At 46.1% G+C, this 22,723-nt stretch overlaps 1 protein-coding gene across 8 annotated transcripts in view; it reads left to right on the forward strand.

Annotated features, from left to right (window-relative positions):
* The window catches only part of ATP2C2 (ATPase secretory pathway Ca2+ transporting 2), a 100,707-nt gene that overhangs the window by 23,610 nt on the left and 54,374 nt on the right, over positions 1-22,723 (forward strand). For 7 of the 8 annotated variants that reach the window (XM_034940838.3, XM_034940837.3, XM_063597792.1 and 4 more), the window contains exons 2-6: positions 7,264-7,374; positions 14,065-14,181; positions 17,338-17,427; positions 19,510-19,545; positions 19,646-19,707. In XM_034940838.3, coding sequence (XP_034796729.3) covers positions 7,264-7,374; positions 14,065-14,181; positions 17,338-17,427; positions 19,510-19,545; positions 19,646-19,707 — 416 coding nt within the window. Of the gene's footprint in view, positions 1-7,263; positions 7,375-14,064; positions 14,182-17,337; positions 17,428-19,509; positions 19,546-19,645; positions 19,708-22,723 lie in introns of those variants that run through there. The other variant, XM_014341886.4, reaches the window with a different exon arrangement.

Below are 22,723 nucleotides of genomic sequence, written 5' to 3' on the forward strand. Positions count from 1 at the left end.
TGCCTAAATCACCTGTGATGGAGAGGGAGAATTAGGGACACTCTCTGACCTTAACCAGGATGCGCCACTCTCGTTACAAAAGGATCACTTGCGATTCACAGTGGACTGATGTCTACAAAGTAACAAGAAGCTACAGCCTCGGACCCTTCAGCCCCACAGCCCCGGGGCAGCTACTGCCATCTCTCGCATCTTCTGTGGACGCACATACATGCTGTTATGGTCAAGGCGTGTCCTCCCAAAAACATGTTGAAGCCCTAACCCCTGGTACCTGTGAATGCAACCTTATTTGCAAATAGGGTCTTTATCTACGCAGTCAAATTAAAATGAGGTCACACTGGAGTTGTGTGGGCCCTAACCCAGTGACTGGGGTCTTTATAAGAAAAGCAGACAGAGACGCTTGGGAATATAGCCATGTGCTGGCAGAGGCAGAGACTGCTGTGATACGTGTACATGCCAAGAACGTGGAAGATTGTCAGCCACCGCCAGAAACTGGGAGAGGAAGGAAAGATCTTGCCTGCAGGGTTCAATGGGAATGTGGCCCTGCCAGCATCTTGGTTTCAGAGTTTTAGCTTCCAGAACTGAGAGAATAAATTTCGGTTGTTTTAAGCCACCCAGTTTGTGTTGGTTGGTTGTTACAGCCCTGGAGACCAAGCAGCCATGGGAAACTCACGCACAAAGTTGAATTGAAACTGTTTGCAGTTTCTTTTATGTGACTCCCGTTCCCTCCCCTCCCTTCATCTTTCCTTCCTTCCTCTTTTTTTTTTTAAACAAAATTAGGATTATATTATGACAATTGTTCTGCAAAAGGTTTTTTTTTTAATTTGATGACATATCAGTGACGTCTCCTTAGGTCAAATCATATAACACCTCTTTTCTCTTTAATTTTATACTATTTAATTTTGTATTTTGTATTGGAGAATTCCAATCATATGCAGAAATAGAATAATGGAATGAGCCCACATGACTCTGTTACCCAGTGCCAATGAGGGGAGCCAATCTTGACTCCTCTCTACCCCAGATTGTTTTGACACAAATCTCAGGCTTCCTAGTATTTCATCTATAAATATTTCTGCATATATATGGCTAAAGAGAAGAACGCTTTAAAATATCACAATTACCATTATCATATCATAAAATATTAACAATTAGAGAAAATCAAATATTGGCCAATATTGAGGTTCCCTTGGGCTCCTAAACACTGCTTCATGCTGGTTTATTCAAATCAGGACTCAAGTGAGGTCCCAGCCTGCACTTGGCTGGGGTCTCTGATGGTTCTCTGCGTCTGCACGTTTCATGCTTGTGTTTTTCGTTTTGAGATGGAATTCTGCTCTTGTTGCCCAGGCTGGAGTGCAGTGGCGTGATCTCAGCTCACTGCAACCTCTGCCTCCTGAGTTCAAGTGATTCTCCTACCTTAGCCTCCTGAGTAGCTGGGATTACAGGTGCCCGCCACCACGCCCGGCTAATTCTTATATTTTTAGTAGAGATGGGCTTTCTCCATGTTGACAAGGCTGGTCTCGAACTGCTGACTTCAGGTGATCTGCCTGCCTTGGCATCCCAAAGTGCTGGGATTACGGGCGTGAGCCACTGCGCCCGGCCCATTCTTGTGTTTTTGTTGTAGTTTACATGCTGGGGAGGCCGGGCTGTGTGTCCTATAGTTCCCACAGTCTAGTGATCATGTCCCTATGGTGTCATTCAACGTGTCTATTATCTCCAGTATTTCCTGTCAGCTGGTGGGTGGGCCTAGAGTGGAGGCTTGGTGCAACTCAGGGGATGTGTTTGGCTGCCTGACAGCGTAGGTGCATCACGGCTGATCAACCTTCCCCACAACTTACCCTGAGTTTGTTTCCAGTTTTTGAGTGCCTCAGCTTCAAGGTGGGCCATTCTGGGTCATGGCAATGTCCTGATCAGCAGCGGGCACGGGCCCACTTGGAGAGAAGAAGTGAGTGTGTGTTTGGGGTTGGGTACAGGGATGGGGGCTGTACCAGAGTCTGTAGTTTCTGGAAACAGAGTGGACAATCCTGTTTTCAACAAAGGATACATTAAGTGCCATTTAGATTATGGAGCTGTGTGATTGGAATCAACCCGGGGCAGATTAGGCCCCCGGGCCCTTATGCATTCTTAAGGAGATGAGGGGGGTGCCCAGGTGAGCATCCCAGGTAGGAGTCCCCCAAATGCAGGGCGAGGAGTGGCAGTATCTACGAGCTCAGTCACCAACCCAGGGTCTCTGTTTCCTGAGAGTCACGAGACTGAAGTGAGGCAGAGCAAGCCCTCACTTACAATGTATTGGGTCCAGGGCTATGTCCCGGTGGCCTTGAAACACCGAAATGACCTGGAGATCTGGCTGAAGTCGGTTGAGAAGTGGATAGGAAATGAAAAGATAGAGACAGCAAGTGTAGACACTCCTTCTAAAAGCTCGATGTTGGCAAATGAGGAAGGAGCAGGTGTATTTCCAATGCAAGGCCCAGAAAAGAGGTTATGTTTAAAGTGGAAACCCATGCTGAGATGTTTATGGGAGGAGCCAGCAAAGAGGGGACGAGGATGGGAGGCTATGGGTGTGGGGGGGAGTGGGGGTGGAGGGGGCTGTGACCGACACAGGTGGGACCCAGGAGAGAGTCAGGAGGACAGTTTCTAAGTGGTGGAGGGAGTTCCTGCCTGTAGTTTGTAAATGGCTTTAAAAAAACAAAAAGGCTAGGCATGGTGGCTCACACCTGTAATCCTAGCATCGTAGGGGGCCAAGGCAGGTGGATCACTTGAGTCCAGGGGTTCAAGACCAGCCTGGGCAACATGGCAAAACCTTGTCTCAATTAAAAATACCAAAAAAAAAAAAAAAAAAAAGGGCCTGGTGTGATGACATACACCTGTAGTTCTAGCTTCTCAGGAGGCTGAGGTGGGAGAATCAAATGGCTTGAGCCTGGGAGGCGGAGGTTGCAGTGCACCAAGATCACGCCACTGCACTCCAGCCTGAGCAACAGAGCAAGACTCTGCCTCAAAAACGAAAAACAAAATTCTTATTTTATTGAGGTGAAATTCACATAACAAAATCAACCATCTCACAGTAAACATTGTAATGGGACCTAGTACACTCACAATGTCATGTGACCACCACTTCTATTCAGTTCTGAAACATTTGAAAGAAACCCTGTACCCATTAGCAGTTTCTCCCCATTCCCCCTTGCCCATTCCCAATCTGCTTTCTGCTCCTACGAATTTGCCTGTCCCGGGCATTTCCTATGAGTGGACTCACATACCGTGTGGCCTTTTGTGTCTGGCTTTTTTCGCTTAGTGTGATGTCTTCCAGGTTCATCTGTGTTGTAGCAAGTGTGTTTCCCAGGGCTGTGGTCACCGAGTACCAAAAATGTGGTGGCTTAAATTTAAATGTATTGTCTCACAGTTCTAGAAGCCAGAAGTCAAAACTCAAGGAGTCAGGAGGGCTTTGCTCTCTCTGGAGGCTCCAGGGGAGGATCTGTTCCACACTTCTCTTCAAGCTTCCAGCATGGCCAGCAATCCCCAGCGTTCACTGGCCGATGGACACGTCACTCCAGCCTCTGCCTCCATCATCACAGGGTTTTCTCCTGTGTCTCCACATGGACTTCCTTGTGTGCATGTTTATCTCTGCAAAATTCTCCTTTTTGCAAGAACATCGCTCATATTTGACCTCATCTGACCTTGATCATTTCTGTAAAGTCCCCCTCTAGATAAAGACACATTCTGGTGTACCAGGTGTTAGGCTTTCAAAGAACGGTTTTGCAGAGGCCACAGTTTAACAACATCCACGTGCGTCAGTATTGCATTCCTGTTTGAGGCTGAGTTGATGCTCCACTGTCTGGATGGACCACATTTTGCTTCTCCATAATCCGTGGATGGGCATCGGGCAGTGTCTGACTTTTGGGTCTCGTGAACTGTGCTTCTGTGAGCAGAGTCCCTGTTTCCAGTACCCTTGGTTACAGAGCTGCGAGTGTGTAGGTGGCTTTTACTCACAGAGGGAAGTCGGAGGCTGGGTCCTCTCTCCTTTGGGCTCTGGACTCTGCCCCCGCAGTCACAAAACACAGGGGAGTGAGGGAGGTCTCTGCATCCAACCCCCTCTCCCCTCCAGTGTCACTGCAGCATGGCACCCTGTCACCCCATGACCTCCTCAATCCACCTAGCTCATTCTCCAGGGACATGTGGGTGGACAGCCCTGGGCCTTCAGATGTCCAGAGCACCTGAGAAAGGTTGGGGCACGTGCTAGTCCTGCCCTCAAAGGCAGGGGAATTGGTGCCTTTGATCTTTTTTTTTTTTTTTTTTTTTTTTTGAGACAGAGTCTCACTCTGTTGCCCAGGCTGGAGTGCAGTGGCATGATCTTGGCTCATTGCAACCTCCACCTTCCAGGTTCAAGCAATTCTCCCTGACTCAGCCTCCCGAGTAGCTGAGATTACAGATGCCTGCCACCATGCCTGGCTAATTTTTGTATTTTTACAAAATACCATGTTGGCCAGGCTGGTCTCGAACTCCTGACTTTAGATGATCTGCCTGCCTCGGCTTCCCAAAGTGCTGGGATTATAGGTATGAGCCACAGTGTCTGGCCCTTTTCTTCTGGATTTTTATTGTGGTAAAATATACATAACATAAAATTCACCATTTTAACCATTTTTAAGGGTATGGCTCGCTGGCATTAAGTATATTCCCATTGTTATGCAACCATCACCAATATTTGCCTCCAAAACTCTCATCTTTCCCAAAGAGACTCTGTAGTCATTAAACACTAACTCCGCAGCCCGGTTACCTCTGCTCTCCTTTCTGTCTCTGTGAGTTTGACTATTTTAGGGACCTCCTGTAACTGGAGTCCTATAGGATTTGTCCTTTCGGGTCTGGCTTATTTCACCAGGCATAACGTCTTCAAGGTTCATCCATGTTGTAGCATGTGTGGGTTCTGGGCAGTCACATTGAAGGTAATTGGGCTCTTATCCTGAGAGCACTGGAATCTCTGCAAGTGTTTTCAAGCATGGGGCATGTGTGTGTGTGTGTGTGTGTGTGTGTGTGTGGGTGTGATGGGATTTATGTGTTTTGAGCCAGGTGCAGTGGCTCACGCCTGTAATCTCAGCACTTTCGGAGGCTGAGGCAGGCAGATACCTGAGGTCAGAAATTTGAGACCAGCCTGGCCAACATGGTGAAACCCCGTCTCTACTAAAAATACAAAAACAAATTAGCGAGGCGTGGCGGTGCGTGCCTGTAGTCCCAGCTACCAGGGAGGCTGAGGCAGGAGACCCGCTTGAACCCGGGAGGAGGAGGTTGCAGTGAGCCGAGGTCGCACCACCGCACTCCAGCCTGGGTGACAGAGTGAGACTCTATCTCAGAAAAAAAAAAAAAAAAAAAGGAATTTGGTGTAGTGAGTCAGAAATGGCAAGGCTGAGGGCAGCTGAGTGAGTGTGGGGGATGGGGGGAGTCCCCAGCCTGCCTCCACCTGTGGTGTGAGCAAGAATCAAGCACTTTATTTGGTACAACGGAAGGAGATCTTGAGAATGGGGGGAAAGTCTTGTGCAATCCACATTTTTCTTTGAAGTAACTCTACAAATAATGCAATGTTGACTTAAGGAGGGCTCCCAATGGATGGCTAAGCCTGCTTAAAGATATGCGTAATCGCTGCTGTCCTCCTGGGCACTGGGCATGAGTGAGAAGCAGCCGCAGGAAACCGAGGTGGCTAGCACAGCTTTTCTAAGCAAATAGGCATTTGGGAGGAGATGGTTTGGGGTTGGGGAGAGCGGCTGGCAAGAAGGAAGAGTGGAATTTGCAATCTCTATTACAGCTAAAGGAGGAAGTTACTCAATACCTCTCCTGCTTCCTCTTTCCCAGTTTCCAATAACCTGGTGGAAAAGGAAAAGATGATTATCACATCCTGGGTATCAGGATGCTAGGAATGGTTTTGCAAAAATACCTCACACTTTCCTGTTTCTGAGGTCTCCTTTGTATTAGCAAAGCCTCCCGAAGCCTCCAGGTGTTTCACGTGGCTTCTTTCCAGGCCCGCGGGTCTCAACACAGAGTGCTGGGACTTCCAGAACTTGGTTGTGTTTCCCCTCCCCTTTTCTTTGGTTATTTAAAATGTCCCATAGAACCAGGCTGTGATACCACCTATCATCAGCGGGAGGCACTCTCTGCAATATGGTGCATACTTGATGGAGAATCCTGGAAGTTCGAGGTTCAGGATTCTAAATATGTATATTGTTGCCCTACTCTGTCCGCTTACAAGTTTCAATTCTGTAAAATAAGTTTGCTCAGCCTGGGCAACGTAGGGAGACCCTGTCCCTACAAAATATTAAAAAATTAGCCAGGCACAGTAGCATGCACCTTTGGTCCTGCTATTCAGGAGGCTGAAGCAGGAGGATCACCTGAGCCTGGGAGGTTGAGGCTGCAGTGAGCTATGATTGCACCACTGCACTCCAGCCTGGGTGACAAAAAAAAAAAAAACTTGCTTAAAAATAGATGCATCAGTATTAGCCAACAACTAACAACTGGAACCCAGATATTCATCAACAGGAGAACAAATATATTGTGATCTACTCATACAGTGGAATACTAAGCTGCTGTGAAAATTAGCATACTGTTGCTACATGCAATATCTTGTATAAATCTCACTAACAATGTTGAGTGAAAGAAATCAGACAAGAAAGCATGTATGAGCATATACTGCATGGCACCATTTCCATAAAGTTCAAACCCTGGCCAACCTAATCTATGAGGATTGAAATCATGACAGCAGTTACCCCTCAGGTAGGTAGGTTGGCCAAGGGAGCATCAGGGGACCAGTCATATCTGTTTCTTAATTTGGGGGCTGGTTATAAGGGTTAGTTTGTGAGCTGTACACATATGCACACTTTGTGTGTGTGTTTTATGCTTTAAAAAAAAACACATGTGGCCGGGCGCAGTGGCTCCACCTATAATCCCAGCACTTTGGGAGGCCGAGGCAAGCGGATCACCTGAGGTCAGGAGTTTGAGACCAACCTGGCCAACATGGTGAAACCTCGTCTCTACTAAAAATAGCAAAAAAAATTAGTGGGGTGTGGTGATGCATACCTGTAATCCCAGCTACTCGGGAGGCTGAGACAGGAAAATCTCTTGAACCCCGTAAGTGGAGGTTGTGGTGAGCTGAGATCATGCCACTGCACTCCAGCCTGGGTGACAGAGTGAGACTCCATCTCAAAAAAAAAATGATAAAAATAAAAAATAAATTTAAAAATTAATGAGTACAAAAGTTCAATCTGCTAAACAGCAACCCTGCTCTTTTCACAGATTGATGAACAGAGTGAGCTGAAAGCCATCGAGAAAGAGAAGAAGGTGACAGCCCTGCCCCCCAAGGAAGCATGCAAATGCCAGAAAGAGGATTTGGCCAAAGCGTTTTGTGTAAGAATTGAATTTGCATCTGGAGCTAATTGTGATAAGGTTTTATGTTTAAAAGAAAGCAACACAAAGCCCTGAACAGTGCTTTGAAATTCTGTGTTATTATCAATTTTATCATCAAGGTTGGAAAATATTGTTGATGTTGAATGGTTCAGATTCCACAGGTAGAATATCAGTACTTGTCAGTAGAGCTCGTCTTCACCATGCCCTTACCGGAAGATGGCATCCTTTGAGACACTCTGTGTACGCTGCTTCTCTTCAGCCTCACATTTCTTGGCAAAAACATAAAGGGGTGGAAGATGAAGTTGAGACACAGAAAGTAGCACAGTCCAGTGTTAGAGGTAGCATAGCCCAGCGTGGAGTCCAGCTGTTTCACATCAAAGCCCAAACTCTTTGTCATCCGGTATTCCCACCGTCGTCTTTTATAATCCGTGGAGTTGCCAGGTACTAAAACCAAATTCTCCCAAGTTTCTCAAGTGAGTTTGAATTAATTCCTGGCCAGTGCAAGACAAACATTTGCATTGCACACAAGTGTGTGTGTGTGCACACGTGCGTGCACGTGCATACTCAGAACCACTACATTTTTGGAAAGCAAATAAAAAGCTCCCAGGAAAAGGGCACATGCTACAATTTCAGGAAGTTGGAAGCCAGTGTCTTTTCTTGAGAATAACTCAAGTCTGTTTCAATTCAAGTCCTGTGTATTAGTATTTGGAGAGGGGGAGGAAGTATTTCTTCTCTGCCTGAATATTATCGCTACCTAGAAAATGAGCTAGATTTTCTTTCACTATTCAAAAGAATCTAGAAATCAATTCTGTTCTCCCTGTTTCCTCTACCAGCAAGTACAGCTTTCTTGTTATTGGCTTTTTAAAAACAAGGACACTTTCGTTGTGACCAGAACAACAAAGTTTCCTTCCATTATGACTGACTCATAAATTAGCTGTATTTAACGAATTTGTTTACAGAAAGAGCTTGAATGGAGTTGGGCACAATATAATTGTTTTAGCTACTGTTCTTTTTTATTTTTAATTTTTGTGGGTACATAGTAGGTGTATATTTATGGGTTCCAGAGATACTTTGATACAGGCATACACTGTATAATAATCACATCAGGGCAAACGGGGTCTCCATTACCTCAAGCATTTATCCTTTGTGTTACAAGTCATCCACTTACACTCTTTTAGTTATTTTAAAATGTACAATTAAATTATTTTTGACAACAGTCACCCTGTCGTGCCAGCAAATACTAGGTCTTATTTATTCTTTCTGACTATATTTTTTGTAGCCATAGCCCTCTCCACTTTCTCCCAACTACCCTTACCAGGCCTTGGTAACCATCCTACTATCTCCATGAGTTCAGTTATTTTAATTTTCAGCTTCCACTAATCAGTGAGAACCTGCAAAGTTTGCCTTTCTGTGTCTGGAGGTCACTATGTTATTTGACTTAATATAATGACCTCCAGTTCCATCCATGTTGTTGCAAATGACAGGATCTCATTCTTTTTTATGGGTGCATAGTACTCCATTGTGTATATGTACCACATTTTCTTTATTCATTTGTCTGTTGATGGATACTTAGGCTCCTTCCAAACCTTGGCTATCGTGAATGCTCCTGCGATAAACATGGGAGTGCAGATATGTCTTCAATATTCTGATTTCCTTTCTTTTGGTTATGTATCTAGGAGTGGGACTGGGGATCATATAATAGTTGTATTTTTAGTTTTTTGTTTTTTTTTTGAGATGGAGTCTTACTCTGTCACCCAAGCTGGAGTGCAGTGGCGCGATCTCTGCTCACTGCAAGCTCCGCCTCCTGGGTTCACGCCATTCTTCTGTCTCAGCCTCCTGAGTAGCTGGGACTACAGGCGTCTGCCTCCACGCCCGGCTAATTTTTTTGTTTTTGTTTTTTTTGAGACGGACTCTCGCTCTGTTGCCCAGGCTGGAGTGCAGTGGCGCGATCTCTGCTCACTGCAAGCTCCGCCTCCCGGGTTCACGCCATTCTCCCGCCTCAGCCTCCCGAGTAGCTGGGACTACAGGCACCTGCCACCACGCCCGGCTAATTTTTTGTATTTTTAGTAGAGACGGGGTTTCACCGTGTTAGCCAGGATGGTCTCCATCTCCTGACCTCATGCTCTGCCTGCCTCAGCCTCCCAAAGTGCTGGGATTACAGGCATGAGCCACCGCGCCCAGCGTATTTTTAGTTTTTTGAGGAACCCTCCAAACTGTTCACCAGTCATACTAATTTACATTCCTACCAACAGTGTACAAGGGCTCCCTTTTCTTCATATCCAGGATTTGTTATTGCCTGACTTTTGGATAAAAGCCATTTTAACTGTGATGAGATGATACCTCATTGTAGTTTTGATTTGCATTTCTCTGATCAGTGATGGTGAGCACCTTTTCATGTACCTGTTTGCCATTCATATGTCTTCTTTTGAGAAATGTCTATCCAGATCTTTGGCCCATTTTAAAAACAGATTATTAGGTTTTCTCCTATAGAGTTGTTTGAGCTCCTTATACATTCTGGTTATTAATCACGTGTCGGATGGGTAGTTTGCAAATATTTTCTTCCATTCTGTGGGTTGTCTCTTCACTTTGTTGATGATTTCCTTTGCTGTGCAGAAGCCTTTTAACTTGATGTGATTCCATTTATCCATTTTTGCTTTGGTTGCCTGTGCTTGTAGTATATTACTCAAGAAATCTTTGCCCAGTTCAATGTCCTGGAGAGTTTCCCCGATGTTCTCTTGATAGTTTCATAGTCTGTGATCTTAGATTGAAGTATTTAATCTTTTTTTTTTTTTTTTTTTTTTGAGACAGGGTCTCACTCTGTCGCCCAGGCTGGAGTGCAGTGGCGCTATCTCACCTCACTGCAACCTCTGCCTCCTGGGTTCAAGCAATTCTCCTGCCTCAGCCTCCTGTAGTAGCTGGGATTACAGGCATGCACAACCACATCCAGCTAATTTTTGTATTTTTGGTAGAGCTGGGGTTTTGCCATGTTGACCAGGCTGATCTCGAACTCCTGACCTCAGGTAATCTGCCCACCTCATCTTTAATCCATTTTTATTTGATTTTTATTGATAATGAGAGATGGGGTGAAATTTCATTCTCCTGCATATGGAGATTTTGTTTTCCTGGTACCATTTATTAAAGAGATTGCCCTTTCCCCAGTGGATGTTCTTGACATCTTTGTCAAAAACGAGTTCACTGTAGATGTATGGATTTATATCTGGGTTCTCTATTCTGTTTCACTGATCTCTGTATCTGTTTTTATGACAGTACCATGCTGTTTTGGCTACTAAAGCTCTGTAGTATAATTTAAAGTCAGGTAATATGATTCTTCCAGTGTTGTTCTTTTTCCTTGAGATAGCTTTGGCTATTCTGGGTCTTTTGTGGTTCCATATAAATTTTTAAATTGTTTTTTCTATTTCTGTTAAGAATGTCATTGTTATTTTAGTAGGGATTCCATTAAATCTATAGATTGCTTTGGGTAGTATGGACATTTTAACAATATTGATTTTTCCAATCCATGAACATGGAATATCTTTCCATTTTTCTGTGTCTTCTTCAGTTTCTTGCATCAATGTTTTATAGTTTTCATTGTAGAGATCTTTTACTTCTTTAAGTTAATTCCTAGATACTTAATTTGTAGCTGTGGTAAATGGGATTACTTAATTGATTTCTTTTTCAGATTGCTTTCTCTTAGCATATAGCAATGCTACTGATCTTTATGATTTGAGTTTGTATCCTCTAACTTTACTGATTTTGTTTATGAGTTCTAATAGCTTTAGGTGGAGTCTTTAGGTTTTTTCAGATGTAAGATCATATCATCTACAAACAAGAATAATTTGACTTCTTCCTTTCCAATTTGGATGCCCTTTATTTTTTACTCTTGTCTGATTGCTCTAGCTAGAACTTACAGTATTCTGTTGAATAATAGTGGTAAAAGTGGGTATCCTACTGGAAAAGCTTTCAGTTTTTCCTCATTCAGTATGACACTAGCCCTGGGTCTGTCATATATTGCTTTTATTACATTGAGATATGTTCCTTCTATACCTAGTTTTTTTAGAGTTTTTATCATGAAGGGATGTTGAATTTTGTCATGTTTTTTCAGCATTAATTGAAATGATCATATGGTTTTTGTCTTTCATTCTGTTGATGTGTCACATTAATTTGTGTATGGTGAACCATCCTTGCACCCTTGGGATAAATCCCATTTGGTCATGATGAATTTTCATTTTAATGCGTTATTGCATTCAATTTGCTTGTATTTTGCTGAGGATTTTTGCATCAATAGTCATCAGTGATATTGGCCAGTAGTTTTCTTTTTTAAATGTGTCTTTGTCTGGTTTTGGTATCAGGGTAATACTGGCCTCGTAGAATGAAAGTATTCCCTACTCATCTGTTTTTTGGAATAATTTAGTAGGATTGGTATCGCTTCTTCGAGTGTTTGGTAGAATTCAGCAGTGAAGCCACTGGGTCCTGGGCTTTTCTTAACTGGAAGACTTTTTATTATGGCTTCGATCTTATTACTTGTTATTGGTCTATTCAGCTTTTGGATTTCTTCATGGTTCAATCTTGGTAGGTTCTGTGTGTCTAGGAATTTATCCATTTCTTCTATATTTTGCAATTTATTGGCATATAGTTGCTCCTGGTAGCCACTAATGGTCCTTTGACTTTCTGTGATATAATTTGTGAAGTTTCCTTTTTCATTTCTGTTTGTATTTATTTGGTTCTTCTCTCTTTTTTTCTTAGCCTGGCTAAAGGTTTGTCAGTTTTGTTTATCTTTTAAAAAAAATACTCTTGTTTCTTAAGACAAGCCTATTTAAAAAAATGTCTGATATGTGGTAAATACACAACATAAAATTTACCATCTTAACCATGTTATTTTTTCCAAGACATGGTCTCACTCTGTTGCCCAGGCTTGAGTCCGGTGTTGCAATCAAGGCCCAGTGCAGCCTCCACCTCCTGGGCTTAAGCAATCCTCCTGCCTCAGTCTCCTGAGTAGCTGAGACTACAGGAGTCTGTCACCACAATGGGCTAATTTTTTAAATTTTTTTGTAGAGCCAAGATCGTGCTATATTGCCCAGACTAGCCTTGAACTCCTGGGTTCAAGCGATCTCCCCACCTCAACCTCCTAAAGTTTTGGGATTACAGTTGTGAGTCACTGTGCCTGGCCTTAACCATTTTGAAATGTACATTGTAGTTGCATTAAGTACAGTCATACTGTTGCACAACCATCGCCATTCTCTACCTCCAGAATTCTTTTTTTTTTTTTTTTTTTTGAGATGGAGTTTCATTCTTGTTGCCCAGGCTGGAGTGCAATGGCGCCATCTCAGCTCACTGCAACCTCCGCCTCCCAGCTTCAAGCTATTCTCCTGCCTCAGCCTCCTGAGTGGCTGGGATTACAGGCACATGCCACCACGCCTGACTAGTTCTTGTATTTTTAGTAGAGACGGGCTTTTGCCATGTTGACAAGGCTGGTCTCGAACTCCCGACCTCAGGTGATCTGCCTGCCTTGGCCTCCCAAAGTGCTGGGATTACAGGCCTGAGCCACCAAGCCCTACCAGTTTATTATAAAGGCAAAGGATACCGATGAAGAGATGCATAGGGCAGGTAATGGGGGGAGGGGCGCAGAGCTTCCATGCCCAATGGTGCTATGAACATGGTTGTTCAAACATCTCCCTGGATGCCACTCTCCAGGAATATCCCCATGTTCAGGTACGTGAAAACTCACTGAATCCTATCTTTGGGTTTTTAGGGAAGCTTCATGACATCATTCCTTCCCCCAGATTATAGGGTGGGACCCTCTCATGGGAGGGTCTTAAGACCCACAGTCAGCAAAGCGGGTTACATAAGCATCTCCAGTATTCTTTTCATCTTGTAAAACTGAATCTGTCTCCATTAAACACTCACTCCCCATTCCCTCTCCCTCCAGCCTCTGACACCCACCATTCTACTTTCTGTCTCTATAAATTTGACTAGTCTATGTAATTCATATGTGGAATCAACAGAATTTGTCTTTTTGTGACTGGTTTATTTCACTTAACTTCATCCTCAAGGTTCAACTTAAACGTGTATCCATGTTGTAGCACATGTCAGCATTTTCTTTCGTTCTGAGGCTAAAGAGTATTTCATTGTGTGTGTACACCACGTTTCATGCATTCATTCATCCCTTGACAGATTGGTGGGTTGTTTCCTCCTTTTTGCTTTTGTGAACAGTGCTACGAACGTGGTTGTACAAACATCTCTTGGAGCCCCACTAGCAGTTCCTTTGGGTATATACCCCAAAGTGGAATTACTGGATCTGGTAGCTCCCTTTTTAATCTATTGAGGAATCGCCCCACAGTTTCCATAACAGCTGCACCATTTTACATTCCCAAGACCTTTTTTTTTTTTTTTTTAAGAAGAAAAGATGTGTTTCTGCATTTCTGGAAGTCTACGCTGCATTTCCATTTGTTGAAGTTTAAGACCAGAGTCATCTTTTCTGCTGTAATTATAATGGTCACTGGCTTGTGCCTTTTCCTCCTCTCTCTGCCCCATCTGCACGGGGTCTTTGAACAAGTCCCAGCACCTTGGTGGACAAGCCCATGTCCCTGGCCCATCATGGAAGCCACTGCCTTTCAGAGTGGGACTCTGTACCTTGTTGGCTCATTCCTTGCTGCGCCCATGAGTGAGCTTGTGCCTGACCTCTCCTTCCAGGTGGACTTACACACTGGGCTGTCGGAGTTCTCGGTGATGCAGCGCCGGCTGGCCCATGGCTGGAATGAGTTTGTTGCTGACAACAGCGAACCTGTGTGGAAGAAATACCTGGATCAGGTAGGACCAGAGGTGTCATTCTTTGCATTAACAAGCATAAGCCAGCGATGGTGGGGCAGCCATTCCATCTTTCAGTGTTGATGGAAGGCATCCTTGGACAGCTCCCACCCCTTTTGCGCTGCCCCAGCCAGCCTGAGCATCAATCATGAGCAAATCACCAAGTCCCAGGCAACCGCGATCAGGAAAAACAGTGATCACTTTCGTAGACAGTTGAGCAGGCCCCGGGCCCCACGCTATATGAGTAAGTGAATAAGTAAGCATGCACTTACTAATCCTCCTCCTAATCCCGCCTTTGCACATGAGGAAGGAGAAGTGCAGAGGTTGAAAGATTTCCCCAGAGTTGCCAGGTTTAGCAAATAACAATATAGGATGCCCTGTTAAATTTCAATTTCAGGCTGGGCGTGGTGGCTCACGCCTGTAATCCAAGCACTTTGGGTGGCTGAAGCGGGTGGATCACTTGAGCCCAGGAGTTCAAGACCAGCCCGGCCAACATGGCGAAACCCCGTCTCTTCTAAAAATATAAAAATTAGCCGGATGTGGTAGTGGATGCCTGTAATCCCAGCTACTGAGGAGGCTGAGGTGGGAGGATTGTTGGAACCCAGGAGGTGGAGGCTGCAGTGAACTGAGATTGTGCCACTGTGCTCCAGCCTGGACAACAGAGTGAGACCTTGTCTCAACAACAACAACAAAAAGTGAATTTCAGATAGATAAACAAGAAGCAATTTCTAGTATAAGTGTGTCCCAATACAGTGGACGTGCTTATACTAAAAACAAAAAGTTCCTTGTCTATCTGAAATTCAGATTTTACTGGGTGTCCTACTGTAACCTGAGCCTAAAGTCACATAGCTGTGAGGAGCAGTGCAGAGCAGTGCAGCCAGGGAGCTGCACCCAGAGCCCCTTCCCTTGCTAGCTGCTGCCATCGGTGCTGGCGTGGTGCTGAATGAATGGCACACAATCAAATGCCTGGAAGCCACTAAGAAGAGGAAAGAAAAAACTGCAATTGACATGGCTCCAAGTTCCATTCTAGAAGTCGGCAGTCCCCGCCACCTTCGCAGGACCAGTTCAGAAAGGCCCAGTGAACAGGCAGAATTTTCCAGGTGCCTGAGGGCATTTAGATGGCCTTAGATCCCCTTTTCCAGCCTTTTGCATGCTCTTGGCCCCATCCCTGACATCCCCTTCATCATTCTCTGGCCCCTGGGCTGTCCCAGGCTTCAGCTGCCTTCCTATTGGGTCTGTGTTTACAGCTTCTTCCATTGGTCGATTCCGGAACCAATCACAGTCCTCTGTGCAGCATCCTCTGTCTCCACTCTCCTTGAGGTCCCCTCCCTGATCAAGGCTCAGTTCTCAGTGTTCTGGGAATGTTATTCATTGATGCGTTTTGGCACCAAAATAGGCTTCTGGGTATGTAGGTGGTTCTGGCTAGCCCAGAAGCTTCCTAAAACTGCAGGGCTGAGAAGAGGCAGTGGAGGCTCCCGGAAGTTGGGGTTCAGGGAAGGAGGCCGAGACATGGGCTGTGAGGGAGGAGTTCCCCTCTGCGGCTGGAGATCTCTTTGCTCTGCCCTGGCACCCCTTCCACTAGGACCCGCTCCCCCACTTCCCCTGGTTATCCTCCTTCCTCGTTCCCCTCTGCTCTGTCGAAACCCACCGTGAACATCTTCCTTCTCACCAAGGATCCTCCTGCAGCCTCCAGCCAGGGTGTTCCCCAAAATGAAATCTCTTAAATTTCTTGAGAGCAGAGGACTTGCTCATTCATCTTATAGCTTGTCGGTTCAGCAGTGCATCTGTGGGAATCCTTGCAGGACTGGACGGGAGCTCCTGACGGCTGGGTTTTCCTGCCCTTGCGTATACGGGTTCTGTCTGCTCTCCCTTATTAATTCCTTATATGTGTTGAGTTCCTCCTGCATGCCAAGTGTTGTGATTCTCCTATCTTTCCCCCAGTGACAGGGAACTCATCACCTCACAAGGCAGCCCTGTTCCTCTGTCTCAGGAGTCTCACCATTAGGAATTCTACCTTAGCACGGCGTAAGGCTCTGGACGGAATGGCAGGGAGGCACTAGGCTGGTGCTCTGAGGAGGTGGCATCTGGGCAGAGATCTGAGTGAAATGAGACGGAAAGCCATGTGAGGATGTGGATGGAGGGCCTCGCTGGAGGGCAGGGTGCAGAGTCCCTGAGGGGACAGGAGCCTGGCAGCCTGGGAATCAAGGTGCCCAGACCTGGTGCATTATTATTATTATTATATTCTGGGATAGAGATTCTCTGGTGTCCAAGCAGGAGTGCAGTGGCATAAACACGGCTGACTGCAGCCTCAACTTCCCTGGCCCAAGTGATCCTCCTGCCTTAGCCTTCTGAGTAGCTGGGACCACAGGTGCACCTCACCATGCCCAGCTAATTTTTTCATTTTTTCGTAAAGATGGGATTTTGCTGTGTTTCCCAGGCTGGACTGAAACTCCTGGGCTCAAGCAGTCCTCCCATTTGTGCCTCCCAAAGGGCTGGGATTACAATGTGAGCCTCTGCGCCCAGCCCTTGTTGATATTTTAACTCTCTTCCTTATCCTGATCTTTGGTCTGCCTTCTGAATCCGGTTTTATGTGTTTGCGTTCCTTTTCAATCCTCTGTAACATGAGCTACCATGAGATGTCTCTGAAATGAAAGGGCAGATATATAAAATAAAGTAAAAATCTTCTCAGGAAGTTTTGGGAACGGCTGTTTTAGAGAGGGACATCATTGGAGTCCCTAGAGGCTGTTACAGGAGCAGGTTGGTACTGAGTTTGGTGACTGGGATGTGCAGGATTTGGGGAGCTAGTGTGGTGAGAGAGGATCCTTGGCCGTCCTGAGCCAGGACTGGCATCTTGCCGAAAGTCCTGGCCTGGAGCATCATGGAGATGTGGAGAGGCGAGACCAAGAACTCAAAGGCAGGGCCGAGGCCGGTGTCTTCAGGGGGTCAGTACTGGGACCTGGGAGGGTCAATGGGGTGAAGTTCCAGGCAGAGGAGGACCACTGCGTGGGGGTGGTCTCCCCAGCCCTCGGTCACCATGGTGTTGACCTGGAAGCCTGGCCCTGAACTGAGACCCCTGTCACACAAGCTTCTGCACAGTAAGAAACCCATTCTGGTCCCTGAGACTAACGAATGTGCCCCACCCTGTTATTTCCTCTTCAGTTTAAGAACCCCCTGATCCTGCTGCTGCTGGGCTCTGCCCTGGTGAGTGTCCTCACCAAGGAGTATGAGGACGCCGTCAGCATCGCCACGGTGAGTTCCCTGACAGCGCTCGGCTCCCGGGCGGGCAGCCACAGGTCTGCTGAGTCTCTGCTTGTTATTGTATATAAAGAAAAAAAAGAGTTTGCTGTAGGGGGGAGAAAGGAACATACAGAAGAAAGAAAGGAAAGCAAATCCACATCCTTCTTTACCCTAATATCAAGGTGCCCTGGTTTATTCGGCCACTGCTTGCTTGCTGGACACACAGGTGCTTCTGGGTCTTTGCTAGAGCAGTGTTGCAGGGAATTCCTTTCCCGTGACCCTGGGATGAGGGGAATAGAGCCTGGGCTGTGCACATTTGCCTTCCGAAGAACAACATCTTTGATCCATTACCGAGAGGTAACCACTGAGCACTCAATTTTTTTTTTATTTAGATGAAATTCACATAATAAAATATTGACTGTTTCACAGTGAACAATTCAGTGAAATTGAGTACATTCATGATATGGTGCCACCACCACCTCTGCCTAGTTCCAAAACATTTTCATCACCCCAGAAGGAAACCCTGTGCTCACCAGACAGTCACTTCCTGTCCCCCCTCCTACCAGCCCTTGGCAACCACCAATCTGTTTCCATCTCTGTGGGTTGAATGACCTATTGTGGATATGTCACTGAAATGGATTCAGACGGATGAGTTCATGTCCTTTGCAGGGACGTGGATGAAGCTGGAAGCCATCATTCTAAGCAAACTATCACAAGGACAGAAAACTAAACACCGCATGATCTCACTCATAGGTGGGAGTTGAACAACGAGAACACATGGACACAGGGCGGGGAACATCACACACCGGGGCCTTTCATAGGGTCGGGGGGGGTGGGGGAGGGATAGCATTAGGAGAAATACCTAATGTAAATGACGAGTTGATGGGTGCAGCAAACCAGCGTGGCATATGTATACCTATGTAACAAACCTGCACGTTGTGCACATGTACCCTAGAACTTAAAGTATAACAAGAAAAAAAAATGGATTCAGACAATACATGACCTTTTGTATCTGGCTTCTCCTGAGCACATTTTTTTTTCTATTTTTGAGACAGAGTCTCGCTGTGTTGCCCAGGCTGGACAGCAGTGCCATGATCTCAGCTCAGTACAACCTCTGCTTCTCCTGCCTCAGCCTCCTGAGCAGCTGGGATTACAGGTGCCCGCCACCACTCCTGGTTAATTTTTGCTAATTTTTATATTTTTAGTAGAGATGAGGTTTCCCTGTGTTCACCAGGCCGATGTTGACCTCTTGACCTCAGGTGATCCGCCTCCCTTGGTCTCCCAAATAGCTGGGATTGTAGGCGTGAGCCACTGTGCCTGGCCTGAGCACCTTTTGATGGCTGTCATTCCCCACTTCTTTCCGTTTGTTCCAGCTGGTATTTTAAAATACAAACACAGACTCATTCCACATGATGGAATTTCCTACTTCCAATTAAAAGACTGGGGTAGGCCGGGTGCCGTGGCTCATGCCTGTAATCCCAGCACTTTGGGAGGCCTGCGGGGCGGATCACGAGGTCAGGAGATCGAGACCATCCTGGCCAACATGGTGAAACCCCGTCTCTACAAAAAATACAAAAAAAATGAGCAGGGCATGGTGGCATGTGCCTGTGGTCCCAGCTACTTGAGAGGCCGAGGCAGGAGAATCGCTTGATACCGGGAGGCAGAGGTTGCATTGAGCCAGGATCACACCACTGCACTCCAGCCTGGTGACAGAGCAAGATTCCATTTCAAAAAAAAAAAAAAAAGGCTGGGGTAAGTTCCACATCTGCTATGGAGAAGGGTGTTTGCAGCATGTTCAGTGAAAATGGCAGTTTATAAAAGAATATGTCCATATTATAAGATGCAGCACCTTAAGTGTGTCTACGCAGAAAAATCTAGATGGGTACTCTGAAATGTGCATGTCTGGGTAGTAAAAGATAGTGTCAATTTTTTCCTGCTCTTTTGGCTAGTATATTTTCTAAATTTCTGTACTGTGCACATATTTTGCAAGAAGAAAGGAAATCAATCATTAAAGACAAGCCCCTAGCCTGCCACGCCCTGTCCCCCCTCCCACTGAGCCTCTGGAACTGACACCCTCCTCCGTTTGCTGTCTAGGCAGTGCTCATCGTGGTCACTGTGGCCTTCATCCAGGTGAGTATTTCCTGAGGTCCCAGTCAGGGTAAGCTGGGCGGGACAGGAGCTTCATGGAGTCCCCACCTTTAAACAGCACGTCTGATGTGCTTCCTGCCAGGAGTACAGGTCGGAGAAATCTCTGGAAGAGCTGACCAAGCTGGTTCCTCCAGAATGTAACTGGTAAGTCAGGGCCTCCCTGGGACTTTTTGGTTCACTGGAGGAGCCAGGGAGCTGGAGAGTTTGGCAAATGTTTGCTAAAAGTTGTATCCTTGGTAGTGTCAGACAGGAGAACCACATCTCACTGGGAGTTCTAAGGCCTGGTCTCCACCTGCCAACAGGTCGCTGTGTGTCCTCGGGCATGTCATTCAACCCCTCTGGGCCTCAGCTCCATCATCAGTGTCTAAATCAGGGTGCCTAGCCTGAGGACCACAGGTAGCAGGAGTGACTCTGGGAAGAGAGTAGCCCACAAAGCCTGTGAAATAGTGTGCAGAACTGTGTGTGTTTTTTCTAGGGAGAGGGTTTGGAGGTTTATTTGAATTCTCAATGAATGGACTCGGAGAGTGAGATCCAGGTCTTTAACAAGCAGAGCCATCAGAACATTGGCTGCAGCATAGGGTATAGAGAGAGTGAACTTGAGTAACTACTCAGCAGCTGCAACAGCCTCTTTCCTGCCCAGAGTTTTCCATTGGTTACTGCACAGCTCTTACCAAAGATGTTTAACAAGGAAAGAGAAAAGATTAAAATGTCTGCCAGTACCACATGGCCGTTTCTGCTTAGCATAGCCCTGTGTGATAGAACTTGCAGGAAGTGTTCTATTAATATCATCTGCCCTGTCCAATATGGCATCTAACAATTCTTTTTTTTTGTTGTTTTTTAGGATAGAGTCTTGCTCTGTCGCCCAGGCTGGAGTGCAGTGGCACAATCTCAGTTCACTGCAACCTCCGCCTCCTGGGTTCAAGCAATTCTCCTGCCTCCGCCTCCCAAATAGCTGGGATTACAGGCATGCACCACTACACCTGGCTAATTTTTATATTTTTAGTAGAGGTGGGGTTTCGCCATGTTGGCTAGGCTGGTCTCGACCTCCTGACCTCAGATGATCTGCCTGCCTCAGCCTCCTAAAGTGCTGGGATTACAGGTGTGAGCCACCGTGCTCGGCCGACAAACTAAATTCTTAATGTTATTGAATTTTAATTTTTATTTAAATACGCATATGGACCTAGTGGCTACCATATTGGGCAGCTCAGCTTAGAACATCTGCGGGGGCCCTTCTAGGAACAGCGGCCATTGGTGGAGGAAGCTGACAGGCCCAGGAGGGAAAACGGCTTTTTCCTTTTTCTTTTCTTTTCTTTTCTTTCCTTTCTTTCTTTTTCTTTTTCTTCTTTTCTTTCTTTCCTTTCTTTTCTTTCTTTTCCTTTCTTTCTTTCTTTTTGTTGTTGTTGTTGAGACAGGGTCTGGCTCTGTTGCCTAGGCTAGAGTGCGGTGGCAGGATCTTGGCTCACTGCAACCTGTGCCTGCCTCCAGGGCTCAAGTGATCCTCCTGCCTTAGTTTCTCAAGTAGCTGGGAATACAGGTGCATGCCATGCCACCACACCTGACTACTTTTTTGTATCAGCTGCTACAAAAGTTACTGCATTTTTTGCATTTTTATTTTTTAAACCTGATTGTGTGTGTGTATGTGTGTGTACGCATGTGCACATGTGTGTGCGAGCGTGTCTGCGCGTGTGTGCGTGTGTGTGTCTGTGTGTGTCTGTATGTGTGTGTCTGTGTGCATGTGTATGTGCATGTGTATGCGTGCGAGTGTGTATATGTGTCTGTGTGTGTGTCTGTGTGTGCATGTGTCTGTGTGTGTGTATGTGCATGTGTGTGTGTATGTGTGTGTGTGGAGATGGGGTTTCACTATGTTGCTCAGTCTGGGAAAACAGCTCATTCTAAGCTTAACTTTTAGCATAGCAGTGGTCCATAAGCTCGTTCTCCTAGTAGAAAATGAAATGATTTCACAAAAGGCCAAAGTCTTCTCCCCACCCCTGCTAACATTGGTTGAGGTCCTGTCAGGCTGATCTTTCCCGAACATACCTGGCTGCTCAAAGTGATAGAAGGTATCCTTTGATCAGCCGGGCGTGGTGGCTCACACCTGTAATCCCAGCACTTTGGGAGGCCGAGGTAGACAGCTCACCTGAGGTCAGGAGTTCAAGACCAGCCTGGCCAACATGGTGAAACTCTGTCTCTACTAAAAATTAAAAAAAAATTAGCTGGGCATGGTGGTGGGTGCCTGTAATCCCAGCTACTTAGGAGGCTAAGGCAGGAGAATTGCCTGAACCCAGAGGTGGAGGTTGCAATGAGCCGAGATTGCTCCATTGTACTCCAGCCTGTGCGATAAGAGCGAAACTCTGTCCCCAAAAAAAAAAAAGTATCTCATGGTCTGGGGTGTCTGGGAACAACTCAGCCCACCCTCTGAGTCTCCAAGACCCATTTCCAACATTTGGCAAACATATGGCAACTCCGTGTTTTCTGAAGGATAATTTTCAGGGAGAGCTTTAGTATATATCCCAGGCACATGTTGTGCACCTGAGCCATGGGGCTGGGGCAGAAAGCCCTAGTGAGATACGGTCCCGCGTCTCAAAGAGTCAGCATTCAAGGGGTGTGTGTGTATAATACAAGGCGGAGAATGACGAAGGACCAAATAGGGACAAGAAGAGGATGATACAGAACTGACCCACATCACAGAGGGTGAGTCAATTGTAGAAGGGCCGCGGGAGCAGTAGAAATGTCTGGGCTCGCTGGTCAGATGAACAGTGCTGTCAGAAATCCAGACACGTGACATCATTAACTGAGCAAACGGAAGCATAAATGATTTATGTGATTTGACGATCCCATCTTAAGCTTAAATATCAAGTCTTGGCCTTTCAGGTGAATAGCGTGCATTATTGATGTCTCCCAGGAGGTCACTTCTAAAAGACGGTTTTGTGTACAAAAGCAGCGGTGTCAGGCAGCCCAGTAGAGTTAAAAGAGCGCTGAAGAGGTGAAGCCCACCCTCTGAGTCTCTGAGACCCATTTCCAAGTCAGGGGAAACCCTGCCGTGCAGGACCCCCTCCCTGTGTTACTCCATCCCTGGTGCAGGCATCAAATATTTATTGAGCACCTACTGTATGCCTGGAGAAAGGGCACTGAGGTTATACAAGTGGAAGAAATGGGGAGG

The sequence above is a fragment of the Pan paniscus genome, chromosome 18 (assembly GCF_029289425.2).
Source record: "Pan paniscus chromosome 18, NHGRI_mPanPan1-v2.0_pri, whole genome shotgun sequence".
NCBI lineage: Eukaryota > Metazoa > Chordata > Mammalia > Primates > Hominidae > Pan > Pan paniscus.